This window comes from Malus sylvestris, chromosome 13 (assembly GCF_916048215.2).
Source record: "Malus sylvestris chromosome 13, drMalSylv7.2, whole genome shotgun sequence".
NCBI lineage: Eukaryota > Viridiplantae > Streptophyta > Magnoliopsida > Rosales > Rosaceae > Malus > Malus sylvestris.
The window spans coordinates 16386944-16401529 of record NC_062272.1 but is presented as its reverse complement, the minus strand read 5'-3'; the positions used below and the strand labels follow the sequence as shown (position 1 = coordinate 16401529).

General features: G+C 37.4%; 2 protein-coding genes across 7 annotated transcripts; one reads left to right on the top strand and one right to left on the bottom strand.

Annotated features, from left to right (window-relative positions):
* The first annotated feature begins 1341 nt into the window (after positions 1-1341).
* LOC126596362 (pentatricopeptide repeat-containing protein At3g22670, mitochondrial) lies at positions 1342-6385 on the top strand. Of its 6 annotated transcripts, none has more exons than XM_050262924.1 (5): positions 1342-1602; positions 2295-2346; positions 2454-2598; positions 3219-3360; positions 4300-6385. In XM_050262924.1, the coding sequence occupies exon 5, from the start codon at positions 4463-4465 to the stop codon at positions 6170-6172; it is 1710 nt and encodes a 569-aa protein (XP_050118881.1). In that variant the 5' UTR covers positions 1342-1602; positions 2295-2346; positions 2454-2598; positions 3219-3360; positions 4300-4462; the 3' UTR covers positions 6173-6385. The 6 variants fall into 6 exon arrangements, with proteins under 6 accessions (XP_050118881.1, XP_050118876.1, XP_050118879.1 ...); XM_050262919.1 differs by having other exon boundaries at positions 2295-2356; XM_050262922.1 differs by having other exon boundaries at positions 2295-2372.
* Positions 6386-6460: 75 nt separating this feature from the next.
* Positions 6461-13898, bottom strand: LOC126596361 (DExH-box ATP-dependent RNA helicase DExH16, mitochondrial-like). Its single transcript, XM_050262918.1, has 16 exons — positions 13585-13898; positions 12441-12564; positions 11788-11909; positions 11473-11663; positions 11004-11144; positions 10303-10425; positions 9462-9539; positions 9064-9232; positions 8454-8566; positions 8265-8345; positions 7754-7819; positions 7580-7644; positions 7425-7470; positions 7225-7341; positions 6909-7000; positions 6461-6827 (listed from the first exon to the last, which is right to left on the bottom strand). The coding sequence occupies exons 1-16, from the start codon at positions 13646-13648 to the stop codon at positions 6698-6700; spliced, it is 1722 nt and encodes a 573-aa protein (XP_050118875.1). The 5' UTR covers positions 13649-13898; the 3' UTR covers positions 6461-6697.
* Positions 13899-14586: the final 688 nt, after the last annotated feature.

The window sequence follows — 14586 nt, the reverse complement described above, 5'->3', positions numbered from 1 at the left end:
GGATTCCAACTTTACTTTTACATGGTTGGGCACCATTAAACCGACCAGATTCAAGAACCAAGACACCTTTTAATCATAAATTTGCTAGAAATAACTTGGATACAGGTGGAAGTATACATCATATTACTAGATTTATGAATGAAAAGACAGAACAAAGAGGGTCGGGTAAGGTTTCACCTTGTCGGGCAAGGCTGATCGTTTTGCAACTTCCTCTCTTTGTGATTTACAAAGGGTTTGAGAGCTAGAAGGGGAGATTGGGATATAAGTTTATAGGAGGGAATCGATACTACAACAAGATTTAGACAAGATGGCAGAGCTTTTACAAAGGCTTTTTGGTGAAGCTTGATCCTGAAAATGATGAAGGCTTGATGCTGACTACAGCTTTGTATGCAAATCTGGCTTGAGCAAAGTTTGTGTATTTGTTTGTTTGATTGAGTGTCCTTGTCTCTGATTTCTCTTTCCCTTTTTATAGATGATTTGGCTTGGCTGCCTGCAGCATCGATCTTGCCTGAATGCAGCTGAAGAGTAGTGACTCATCAGCTTTTTACTTGTACTACAATTGTAAAGTACTTTTGGGCTGATAGCTGGCTAGTCTAGGTGAACAAGTGGCTCAAGTGATCTGCACTTAGTCGGGAAAAGGGCTTCTTCCACCATTTGGGCTTCGGCTGAGCTTGGGCTTCCTTCCTTCTAGACCTTCTTCTGGGCTAACTTCCTTTTGAGCCCAAAGTTCCAGTTTTAACCCAAACACACCCATTTCCTTCCTGCAAATGGGTCTTACAAATTTCCACTCGTTTCTATCAATTTTGTTAGAATTAACAATTCTGCGGAGCATTTTTACAGTGAATTTCAGCGACCCATTTGCCCGATTAGTTTGCAATTATATGGTATTTTAAAAAAAGCTCAAAAATTAACCCACACATTCTCCACAAACACCTGATTCTTCAAAATTTTCTAAAAATGGAGAACTGAATCACCCAATTTTCTTAATTAAAGAAAGAACAAAAAAAATCAGTTTTCTTTTTGGTCAAATTCGAAGACCCAAGGAAGAAGTAAGTGAATTTTCTGAGAGGGGGTGAGAGAGAGGGGGAGAGAGAGAGCGCGCAGCGGGGGACTGACCTCTAAACAGCAAAGCAGAAACGGATTTTTGTGGTGGTCAACTGTTTTCAGTCAGTTTTACCATTTCGGTCTAATTTGCAATACAAGGGTACCACAGAGGACACTGAGAGGGAGTTCCACTTTCGGCTCCATCTTTGACCCGTCCGTATGCTTAATCAGCATCTGGGCCGCCCCGCCCCGCCCCGAGCCTAATATATGTATGGGCATGCCCTTAAGGGAAACGACTCCCATTTTTTAAACTCTAACGCTCGCTTTTATATGATTGTGCACTGTCGTTGCCTTCTTACGTGTGCTTTCCTCCTCTCTCAACTCTTTTCAATGTTCTCAAGCACTCTGAACCCCCTTGCCTCTCCACCAGTTCACCCAGTCCACCGCCACCACGGCCACCGCTTCACCCAAAATCCGACGAAGGGCCCCACAACAAACGTGTGAATCTTCCTGCACCACCGGTCTCCGCAACGTTTTCCAAAACCCGCTTGACCGAAGGTAAGCGAATTTGGTGTTCTGGATTATATTGGAATTGAAATAGGTTTGGTTTCATTAACTTTTTGGGTTATTGAATTTGTATGCTCTGATTGTTTTGGAATTTGAGTTTGGATTGGAATTTAATTTTGATTTACAAATTTCTGATAAAACCTCAACCAGAAATTTGGGAACGTGTCTTTTTCGGTTTCTTTCTTCTGATTTTTTGGATTTTCATCTGGGTTATTTTCTGAACATGCTCCATTTATTTTACGCTTGTTTTCGTATACCCTGCAGGCTGCAGCAGTCAAATAAATAACCTTACAGAACCAGATGCCACTGAAATGGCGAGTGGCATATATGTTTGTTTCTATGTTTTCAAATCTGGGTTTTAGATATTTTCTTTGTTTTGGTTAATAATGGAATTTTGGCTCCCAATTTCTTAAAACTTTAGAATTTTTTTTTTCTATTATTTAGTGTGAGAATATGGGTCCAAGATTGGATTCTTCCAATTTCTGGGCAGGGAAAACAGGGTGGTGACGGTAGAGAATTCCAACTTCTTTGTGGTGGAAATCATAGTTTCATTCTAGATTTTCTTTTGGGTTTATGAAATGAGTTGGAATGATGTCTCATGATTATGTGAATGTTTTTTAATTTAGTTGTGAACCTAATAATCTAATCGTGTCTCGTGATTATGTCAATATTAATAAATTTAGGTGTGAACCAGAACCTGGATATCAACCAAGGACTGACTGCGGGAGGGTTCAAGTTTTCCGACGTGATTGTTAATTTCTGTAATTTAATTATTTTGAGTTCCTATTTTTTATAATTCTGTTTTTGTAGGAATTATTGTTAATTGTTATGTTGAATTTCAGGCACGAAGCTAGGAGAGAGTTTTCGTCTGCACCAATAAGTAAAAGATTCGATATTTTCACTCTGGAGACTCTGGATAGCATCTGTGTAGCCATTATAGGGTTCATAAAAGAGCAGAACACTATCTAAAACGGGATTCCTTCTGAGGTAGTACTCCATGTTTGCTAATATTGCTCTTCTTTACTGATTTCGGTTGACATTGTGAATGTACTTTACTTTTGAATGTTTTTCGGTACAAATTTAGTTTCGAATTTTGGGTTCGCTTGGATATGATGCATTTGAGAGTTTTGGGGAATCACAAATCTTAGAGGTATTGAGTTTTGGGAACCGTCTTTTAATTCAGATTCATATTGGGATATGGATGCTGTGAACAGTCAATTGGTGGTAACTTAGTATATTACCTATGAAAATTGGCATTAGGTATAATTATGGAGAATGCGAAATTACCTTTTTGTTGCTGTGAACTAGGAATAACAAAAACAATTAGATTGTATAAGATTATACTTGTGGCATTCTCCGCAGCGGAGCACAAGCGTTTTTGCTAGTTTAATCTACGCTAAAACCCAAAACACTCTGAAACACTGTTCATAAGCACAGTATTTTTCCTGTTTTACGCCTGTTAAGTTTGCATTATTATGTTTTTACATGGACAAAAATGCCCCTTACTCATCTCTTTCCTCCTGATTTCTTCCTGCCTGGCCGTCGTCTTGTTTTCCAATTAAAAATCTTGTGCGACTTCTCCTCACCAAGCAGCCACTCTGCTGCAGATCTTTCAAGTTGAAGTTCCTCTCCTTCAACCTTTGTATGTTGGATTTCACATCAACAACATCTCCCTATAGCCTAGGAGCTTTGTTCGGATTCAAGCTTTCCGACGGTAATTGGACGATTCCTCCGACGCACACCATCAAGGTTAGTCTGAAACGATTCCTACCTTATTAACCTATTGCATGTCAAAATCGGCTTCAAATTTGTGATTTAATATAATTGGGCTTTTGAAAAAAAATTCATGATTTTGTCTAATCCAATTTAACAGTTAGAAATTTCGCCTGGGACTGCAATTTCATCTGCTCCAAACAAATAGATTCTTTTTATTCTGAATTTAGAAAATTATATTCGAATTTGTTTTACATCTGATTCAATTGGATTTAGGGGTTGTTCTTTAGTGTTTCCTGGCCTGAGTTGTATATAAAGAAAAAAGAGTGATTTTTTTTGTATCGTAAAGAGTTCATCAGGATCATAGACACGAGTCTGATATTATCAAGTAAGATGCCGAGTCCTCATGCATTCATATAATTACATTTGTGAGTTGCTTTTCTGGGGTTTTGTTGATTTTGGTTGTTTATTTGTTATATACAAGAAGAGTGACAACGCCAAGAACATTATCAATCTATACATGAAAAACATAACACTTGGGCCAATCTAACCATTTATTTTGAGCACATCATAAAACATATGACAACGGGGTTTTTTCAAGTCAATTTTTTGTTGGCATGTTGTTGATCATGTAAGTGTTGATTGATAAATGCGAGTGCTTTTGGCCTTTTATGACAAAGAAGAAGAAGAATAGTATGTATGCTATAACATTATGAGTTTGAGAACTGAGACATGTGAATTGTATGGAGGTAAGCAACAATTATGTCATTTTCATTTATTTTTTTGCTAAAAAGATTGTGTGACTTTTTGATATATTGTTCATTACAAAACAAGGAAGAATAGGAAGAAAATGATATGATCTCTAACTATTCGACTTTGTTATAAGCAATATTGTTTGGTGAAATAATTGTGTTAAGATATTTGAGAAAATTAAAAATATTTAAAATTAATTTTGAGGTGTTTCTCATTCTCCAGGTGAAATCTGGATATCAAATCTCAAGATCAATGGTGCCACAAAGTGGCATATGAAGCAAGGCTCTTGTTAAAATTAAAATTCCTTCGGGACAGTTCAGTTTCTGCTTTAAACCATCCCTCCATATTCGAATCTCACCAACCGAGCGCTGGCGCCTCCCTCAAAATGCTTCGAAGCTTTCAAAACCCCAATCTCTACTCCATTTCCAAAACCCACATCAAACTCCTGCATTACTTCTTATCCAATCACTTATGCACCACAACAGAGCCAACCCAAGTCCCCGAGTCACCTGACCTTCCGAACTGGGTTAAATTCTTGGACACCAAGCACCCAGAAGCCGCAGGTTTAGACGAAGATTTTATCATCCCTTCACTTGCCAATTGGGTCGAAGCCCCAATGCTCAAAGACCCCAAAAAAGCCGTCAAGCTCCCGGTTGTCGAGATCGCGGATACCGACATAGACATAATTAGTAGAGTTTTGAAAAACCAGCACCCGTCGCTGGAAAATGTAGCTCAAGCTTTAAGTGGGATTGTTTTGGATTTGTCAAACGGTTTGGTGGAACGGGTTTTGAGGAGGTTTAGCAATGAATGGGTTCCAGCTTTCGGGTTTTTCACTTGGGCAAAAATGCAAACAGGTTATAGGCATGCGCCGGAGGTGTACAATTTTATGGTTGACATCTTGGGGAAAGCCGAGAAGTTTGACATTATGTGGGATTTGGTTATAGAAATGGACAAAATTGGAGAAAGGTATGTTAGTTTGGATACGATGAGTAAGGTGATGAGGAGGCTTGCAAGGGCTGGTAGGCACAAGGAGGCAATCGATGCATTTCGAGGAATCGAGCAATTTGGAGTGAGCAAAGATGTGTTGTCTCTAAACGCTCTGATGGGTGCATTGGTGAAGGAGCGAAGCGTTGAGCTTGCCCACGAAATTTTCTTGGAGTTTAAGGAATCCATACCTTTGAATGTTAGTACTTTCAATGTTTTGATACATGGGTGGTGCAAATATAGGAACTTGGACATTGCTAGGAAGACAATGGAGGAGATGGAGAAGCACAGGTTTAAACCTGATGTTTTCTCGTATACCTCTTTGATTGAAGCTTATTGTAACGACAAAGATTTTCGCAAAGTTGCCGAAGTTCTTGGGGAGATGAAGGACAAGGGTTGTGAGCCAAATGCCGTGACTTATACCATCATAATGCATGCTTTAGGGAAGGCAAGGGAGATAACTAAGGCTTTGGATATTTACGAGAAGATGAAAATGAGTGGCTGTATTCCGGATACTTCATTTTACAGCTCGTTGATTTTCCTCCTTGGTAAAGCCGGTAGGCTTAAGGATGTTCAGGAAATAGTTGAGGACATGGAAAAGCAAGGTATAAAGCTGGACGTTTTGGCATATAATACCTTGATTAACATAGCATCTACGCATTCACAGGAAGAGGCTGCTCTCAAATGGCTCAAGAAAATGGAGGAGGATTTGTGCAAGCCGGATCTCAAGACCTATGCTCCGCTGTTGAAGTTGTTCTGCAGAAAGAAAAGGATGAGGGTGCTCTGCTTTTTGTTAGATCACATGTTTAAGAATGACATTGGCATTGAAGGTGGAACTTATGCACTCTTGGTACGCGGGCTGTGTATGAATGGTAAACTTGCAACCGCTTGCTCCTTCTTTGAGGAGATGGTATTGAAGGGTTTTTCTCCGAAGGACAGCACATACAGTATGTTGATAAAGGAATTGGAGGGTAAGAGTATGCAGAAAGAGAAGAAACATGTTGAGAGGTTGATGTTGCAGGCAAGAGGGCAAGAGATAATAGGCAACGATTCTGCAGTGTCTACTGTTGAAGAGAGTAATGCACAAGGGGCATGTGTTTCTGTGATGTAAGCAATTAAATGGCCCGGACGTGCCCTCAAGAATTTAAGCGAACGTAACAGGTTGTTCTGAGCCACTTAAAAGACGATGTATTCAGACTTCATTTAGAGCTTAGGGGTAGCAGAGATGTATTTATTTGGTGTAAGCAATTTAGAGCATTTTGTTGTGCAAAGTTTGTCTTGTGATTTTCTACTCAATTAATCTTAAAATTGTGTTTGGTGAGAATTTCCTTGTAATTTCCCCATAAAATTGAACAAAAAAAAAAGAAAAAGAATAAGAAAATTGGAGAGAGATCCGCTCTGAACTTGTATCCATCAATTTAATTGCCATTACTGTCATCCATGTTTGCATACATAACAAGAATAATCCAATGATTTGATTTCCTTTGCTACATTATTACAAAATTAAACTGCTTTTCAGGCTGTTAAAAATTAAAAAGTAGAGAACTTTTCTTCAAAGATTGGAGCTTCGTGATTTGTCTGAGAAGTTGACGCATGAATGGTTCAACTGACCACCGACGAGAAGGAATGGACACGCTTAACGACGATAAATCTCACAAGTACGGTCTGGCTTTCCGGGATAATAGTGAAGGTGGGGAGTACGTGAGGCTAATCTCTTGCTTCTCGGCTTCTGCCATCCTAACCTCTCCAGAAAGTCTTCGATCAACCTACACTTTCGAAGTAGAACAAATTAGAGATCCCAAGCAATTGAGGACCGAAAAACCAATGCTAGTTACAAGTGAACTCACATGCTGCAGATGGACTTCTGTGTAGATGCAAGCTCGCGGTCTGGAAATGATTCCTCCAATCGGAAACTCAACCAAACGTATAGATCCAAAACCTTCAATTTTGGCACCAACAGAAAACTTATCAAAAGCTCGCCTCACAGAAAACTTATATCTTTTGGTTCCGAGTCTTACTATTGAACAAATGATTACCACAACTAAATCTTACGGGCTACAATTTAGTAACTTCCATCGACTGGGGGTGAACATTCCACTGGTGAAATTTGGAAATTAAAACCCCATTTGTCTCACAATTGGCAATCTAAACAAACTATATTACCTTGTGAATGGATTCAAGCTCCTTGAGTGCAGCTTCCGTTTTTGGTACCTTAAGTGATCCTGGCGTGAATATTTCACGGAGCCGAACAATGCCCTTTTGTGCATAATTTTGTGCAAACTATAAAAGGACAAAACGGTTATAATGGTTTCCGATAAAGAAACAAACATTCACAACACTCGTGAACAGTATTACAATGTTACCTGCGTAAGACCCTGGGATGAAATTTCGTCATCCATGTCAACTGGGCTGCAAATCACAATGATGAATAATCTGAATCCGAAAAAGTTACAGAAATCTACCAACCATGCATGGCGAACTAAATTTTACAAAGGCAAACTCGGGCAAAAGTTTTTACCTTATGCAGAAAAGGTACTTATCATGCAACCCAAGAGGCAACGCATCGATAACAGCAGCAACTTTCTGATCAAAGTCAAGGTGGAAGCAACAGAGGGAGAAAAAAAAAATACCAAAGTCAGTTGTCGTACATGATTGTCAAGAAGAAATATAGCATTGAGGTTGACAGGCATACCAATACTTCTTCACAGTCAGCAATAAAATAATTGTCCGATAATTTGGCATTCTCTAAAAAATGTTCCTGTCAACACGTAGGAGAAGAAAATGATATGTATATGTGTGTGTGTAGATATATATATAACAAGAGGATTAAAATTCAGTTAAATGGACCGTCAAACAATCAAATTAATTCTTCATTAGATGATAATTTTAGTTTTGGTTGAAGTTGTCATAGACTCATAGCAAACACAAAATGAGTAGTTTTGGATACAACTCGACATGTATCACCTAAAAAGTTCAGATCCACTTAGATAGACTACACCATTCTGAAATCATCTATATCTTTGGGTTCAACGAGCAGCCAGAACCAAATTGCTATCAGTGTGAAGCACAACTGAAATTTAATCACTGAATAGCTCTATAATTTCCCATGTGCCTCACCCACTGCCACTGAGCCCCCGTTGGTTGTATGCAAACATTTAAAGATAGAACATACGACAATATAGAAATGATCAAATGAAACCAACCAGAATTTGGTAGAGGCCGCATTCTGGGTGTAAACGTGAATACATATACATAAGATCAAAGGTAGGAAATAATCCAGCACTCTGCATTATAACAACAGCACCCAATTAGAAGACAAGTAACACCATACTAAACCACAAACTGACATCCAGAAGTGGATGCAATGAACATTTTCATTATAGTATAATCACCTCAAGAGTCGGAGATGGGGATTCTAGCGATGAATGAAGCAAGGACAAATCATCTGCATTTAAACAAGTCACTTCACCAACAGGAAATTTTGATCCATACCTGCCGGCTCTTCCTGCAATAAAAACCATGTCCGTCCTTATATACGGAATCCATCATTTCAAGGTAAGAGAATAACAAGTTACCATTGCGCCAAATAACTATAAGTTAGTGCACATTACAATGTTTACGGCATAACACACAACAGCAACTTTATGAACTACAGATACAACTCAATGAAATGGAAAGCTATCATTTTAGTTCTTATTATTAGGCTAAGGTATCCTCCCACTTATGAAGTATTTCTGGCGATAGCTAAGAGAGAGACAGTAAGGTGTTCGAGCAAATCAGGGAATCTTAAATGCAGGGGAAATGAATGATGCGCGGACCTCATGAGTCGACTTAAAAAGATAAGGAGAGAGTAAAGTAGCACTCAAGCTCCATTATCTCTTTTAATGACAATCTACTTCCAAATAGGCTCCTAGCACTAGCATCAGGGTAAAATTCGAATATCAGCTATATACTTAAAAGTCTAACGTATATGCAGCATAACTTAGCCAAAGAAAAGAGTACCTGCAATTTGTTTGACCTCCGGTACAGTGAGCTCCCGCATCTCAAAACCATCAAATTTCATCATTGTTGAGAATATGATCCTTGAAATGTTCAGATTAAGACCCATCCCGATGGCATCACTAGCCACGAGAACATCAAACTCACTGCTTGCATCATTAAACATGGTTGCCTGCAGTCCTAAAGGGTGTATTAACTCAGAAAATGTGGTGATCACAAAAGGTTGAAACTATAAAACAATAATCACGAGCACGACCACAAATCCACAACTCGGTAGAAATCTGCATTTTACTTTTTCACATACAAATGAGTGTAGCATGACAGTAAAAAACTTCTGACTAAAGGAAAACCAATTGCAGCATGGCAAGATGAGCTTTAAATACAAAGGAAGGAACTAATACCTGTCTTGTTCGAGTCTCCGGTGGAAGCGAACCATAAACAACCGAACAAAGATGCTTTCCCACAGTTTCAATTTCTTTCTAGCAATACGATAGACGATACAAATTCACTTTGAGAAGTTAGTACAAAATAATATAGACAGTAAATAGAATCAAGGAAGAAAAAGAGCATCAACAGAAGTTGAAACAGCGTCAGAACTAAAACATCAAAATGATTTCCTTTCTGCAAGCCGAGAAATAAAATTGAATGTTAATATATCAGGGACGTGTGATCTGTTCAGACTATTGGGTTGACACTCTTGAGATTAGAATGGTGCTTTATCAACCAATGACCATTTTGAACTCAAGATTGTCCTTCAAGTCCCAATTTCTTTCAAGTGTCTCTCTTCCCAGCCCCATCTCCCATGTAACTCAAAGTAGAGAATCTTCTCACTATCAAGATTCAGAAAAGCTTATTCTGAGATCAATTTTCCTCATCCAACCAACATACATAAGTCATGCGTCTTGTACAAATATACCCAGTCAATCAGTCTTACAAAATCTATCCTTTAGGTTAACCCAGCCTGTTAGAAACTTGGATGTTACAACTTTTTCCCCCCTCCAGCGAAGATCTTATAAGTTATATCTGATCTAAGTTCTAGGAGCTCTTCTTATCTACCTAAATATGGCTTATGGATGAAGCATACCTAGAAAGTTTAAAAGCTCATACCATATTCATACCGTAAGAAAATGGACCTCTGGGAAAAATGTTGAAAAGATATCTTGATAAACATAAACCGCACACACATGCACCTATATATATCATGGAATACCAAAACAAATACAAGAAACTGCCAATCACTACCTTTAATTTGTATATTTTGTGGCGTGAAAAGGTTACAATGCAGTCGCCTGTCCTTATATTAGAAAAAGAACCGAGAGGAACCTTCATTGGAACAAGAGGCGAAAGTCTCTCATAGAAGTGAACCTAAAGCAAAGCCACAAACAAGTACACTATGAGGAACAAAGAGAATAACATGAGACACAAAAAGCAGATCGGCATAGCAATACTGAATGCATAAGACTCATAAAAGCACTTAACCAATACAATATCATCTAAAGTCAAAACATGAAAATTTCAGATAAATAAATTATGTTCACCCAATCCTTTGTTGAATAATCTAAGGAAAACATGTAGACATTCTCAAAATTTCTCGGAATAACATTCAGATTCTTTTGTTCCCTTACTCTTATGCATACAACCGAATTTTATAAGCGGAAACCAGAAACCAGAATAAATAATATTTGGGATCAGTAAATACAGTAGTTATATTACTTATATATGAATCAAAGTGAAATGAACTTAGATATGGATACAATTTGGGATGAGTAAATACTAAATATATAAAACTTAATTAATAGTTCAAATGTATAAACTCCATGCACAAAGAAAAAAAATCAGTAACAGAGAATTATTTAGAATCCTTAGCACTCTAGTCCAAGAATAACTAAATTACTAAACAAGAAAAACCTTGAGCCAATCTAGCTACAAAAATATCCTATTACCTCAACATGATCACCAGTTACTTTTAATATTTCCTGAATAAGAGGAACAGAAGCTGGATCTCCACAAAGGTGAAGTTCATCGGCAGATATTCCTAATAGAGCTCGTGTAAAGGAAAAGCCCCTCGTCTTACAACTCAACATCTGGTCCAAAAGAAGGAAAATTAACTTAATAATATACATAAAGCAATGTTCAGGACAATAGTATTTCGCTATGTGGCAGAATGCATGTTGACTTGCAACCATAAGAAAAATCAGCTACATCAACACAGACCTCTATTAGATGGTAGTATTTAGCTATGTTCAGGACAATAGTATTTTTCACTAGTCCTTATACCTCAATAATTATGCATTTCCAGTTTTCCACTAAACACGACAATCTCAATTTGAACAACACAGACTGATCTTTAAAATCTTCTGATATATGGTAGGAAGCAAATCCCTAGAGTCCACATAAATAAAACCAACTTGCCTGAATTTCATCAACAATGGCACAATGGTAGCTGGAAGTTACATCAGCCATTTCAACTGTCACAGCCTTGTGTTTTGCACCATCAACCTCGTCTCTCTCTTGTCCTGTAATAAGATCACAAGGAACTTTTGCCTTGTTCAACCGTTTTGCAACCTCCCAAGCCAACAATCTCAGAGGACCACAGTATATTCCTGTAGGGAAGGAAAAACACTGAACTATGTTCATGGGTGTGTTTGCATTATTATAGCAGTTTCCAATTAATAACTAGGTAAACTATATAATCAATACACTGCAAGTTTAGCACTCACAACATACCAGATGGACTTGATTCCAGTCGCTTCAGAGCATTGTACGTCTTACCACTATTCGTGGGACCCATGTGCAGGATAACCTTGCGCTGCTTACTTCGAGCTTTTGGATACCAAGTATGAGGAGAACTGGAATATGACCATATTCAATTATGAGGATAAAACTAAAGGATGTTAGATATGCATGAAAGTAAATTTAACAATAAAAATAGAATACAAAGGGGAAAATGATTCATCGTTGGATCCTAAATTATAGGCTTTGAGCTACAGCTGTATGTAAACTCAAGCATTGCCTCCATATATCCACATAATGTACAAAATGATGGACCCAAAATTACAGAGATCCACTAAAAGATTGCGAAATCACACTATATAAAGTCCTAAAATTTTCATCCCACATACTACAAACTACATTATTAAACAATGACTGTTTAAAGTAGCCAAATTAATCTACAAAATCTAAAAGAAAAATATTTCTAAGGTGAAAACACAAAAGAAATAGAAAAAAGAGCAACTCGTCTAGAAGAATAGAACACTACGCAAGAGAATTGGAAATTGGTAGTTATACTTTGATTCTTACAAGTCTTACACAATTTACAATTGCATATCCAAGGAAAAACTAGTTTCAATCTTCAATAGTTGTGGGAACAAATTTCTTACGTCAGGTCAGTAAAATCAAACTGCGTTGTACCACTGGAGCTGCTATACTGTTTTGTTTTATCAACAACATTAATCAAAGCCGCGACCTTCAATTCCAAGTGCAGACAAGAGGGCCGCACATTACCTGCTAGACATGTGGAATTAGAACAATAAGAAACAACATGAAACATCAAACTAGTTGCTGTGACCGTCAGATGATTGACTCAAAAATAAGTCCATCCAGAACTTTTGCTAAAATAAGCAAATACCAAGAAGTCATAATATTCTGTACAGATACTATTGTAAAAACATGTTGGCTATAACAGCTACCGACATTGAAAAGTTTGGATCACGAACATTTTTGGTCTATTGAAAAGGTAAACAACAGCTATCTCTCTCTCTCTCTTCAACTCTCCCCACTCTTTTGGAGAGAAAGAGAAGTATGGCAAATGAGAAAGTGAGGTTCTGACCTTGTTTCTCTCAATCCAAGCAAGGATTGCACACACCTCTATGAATGGTAAAAAGATAAAATCGGACTTAAAAGCAATATCTGAACCTATTAGTATAACCCATATGATTGAACTTGATTTTAACATTTCACTTTCCCTCGTTGCTTAACAAAGTTGGTAAAGCAAAACTGCTAAAGTTTCCAGTAAGTAACCCACACGAGAATTGGAAACATTTGGAAGTATTGACATGTGAAACAAACTACAAATGGTAAATGATGTATCCCTCCTATTGCAAACTATGAAAGTATATTATTGGTACAATTAACATGATCAGATCACCAAGTCAAATGGTTTCATTAGCCTCATGAATGCAGGGGTTAGAAATTTCTCAAATTACTCGAATGAACCATAACGTTTAAAAATTAGAACCTTTTTCTAGGCTAACATATCTCAATTCAGATTGAATGCTGAATGCAAAGTTCAATACTTGTGGTCAGTTTAATCCCACTACAATCAAATTTCTTAACTTTTATTTATCCTAAAAGAAGAACATGTCAAAACCATGGAAAACAAGAGAAAACAACAACTTCTTATAGCTTACCTTTTCCCCACCATTTTCTCAGAAGCCAAACACCTTATATGTGCAAAACCAACAGACTGAAACAAACAATAATAACATATTCTTGCAAAAAAAAGGTGGGTTTGGAAGAACATACCCTGGAGAGTGCGAGAAACGCCCACAGATGAAATTCTTCGGGAGAGTATCAACGATGCCGCCATTTTTTCCGGGTTGAGAATTGAGATTCTTGCCAAAACAAAAGAAACTGATGCCAAAAACGCTTCTGTTATTGCTGCTGTTGTTGCGCTTGTGAGAATTGTCAAACAAAAACTAGAAGAGAAGCAACAATAGAAAAAGTCATGATTTGGTTCTTGTCTCTCGAACACTCAAGGTGCCAAAACTCATATTTCGGGTTCGCTGCGGGACTTGGTTGTACTCACACAACTCTCCGTTTTGGACCTAAGTTACAAATTTGTATTAGAATTGGCTATTAAATTACTAACGCTACAAACCCTTATTGTCATTGATGATGATTGGAATTTGGAGGTGTACCTAATGATGGAAAGAGATCCGTCCTCCAAAGCTCAAGGATCAAGTAATTCAGATCCTTAAAATTTGATCTAATAAAAGTTTTTACTAACTTCTCTATTTTTAACTATTGGATCAAAAATTTCAAGCATCCCTTTGGACATCTAGGGTTAGGCACAGTTCGATTTAGATAACGAATTAAATGATCTATTTAAGGTATAATTAAGAAGGTTATGGTTGTTTACGGTAATATTTTTAAGCTTTGAAAAATCAAATTTTGTCACTTAATTTCTCAAAATTCAAGGTATGTCTCACTTACTTCTATTATCTAAGTTCGTTAAAACTATTTACAAAGCACAAGTAGGATCCATTTTCGTTAAGATGTGCATCACATTTCTTCGAAAAAAAAAAATTGTCAAGAGTTTTTTTTCTTCTTATTTTGCAAGAGAATTTTCATTTTTTTTATTTTTTATTTTTTTTACCAGCCATTCACATCGTTAGAGCCATTCGGTGTATATCGTGTGCCCGTACTTCGCTTATAATATCACCCGTCTAATTTCAATCAAATGACATAAACAACCCCCGAAAATTCCCTCCCCAATTTTGCAAACGCACAAAGCCTTAAACTTCA

Bases quoted from the DNA above. Each gene is read 5' to 3' on its own strand.
- LOC126596362 (XM_050262920.1), top strand. From the start codon at position 4,463: ATGCTTCGAAGCTTTCAAAACCCCAATCTCTACTCCATTTCCAAAACC.
- LOC126596361 (XM_050262918.1), bottom strand. From the start codon at position 13,648: ATGGCGGCATCGTTGATACTCTCCCGAAGAATTTCATCTGTGGGCGTT. The intron at 12,565-13,584 runs GTATGTTCTTCC...CATGTCTAGCAG, and splicing joins CGTTTCTCGCACTCTCCAGG to GTAATGTGCGGCCCTCTTGT. The intron at 10,426-11,003 runs GTAATAGGATAT...GCTTTGCTTTAG, and splicing joins TAACTGGTGATCATGTTGAG to GTTCACTTCTATGAGAGACT.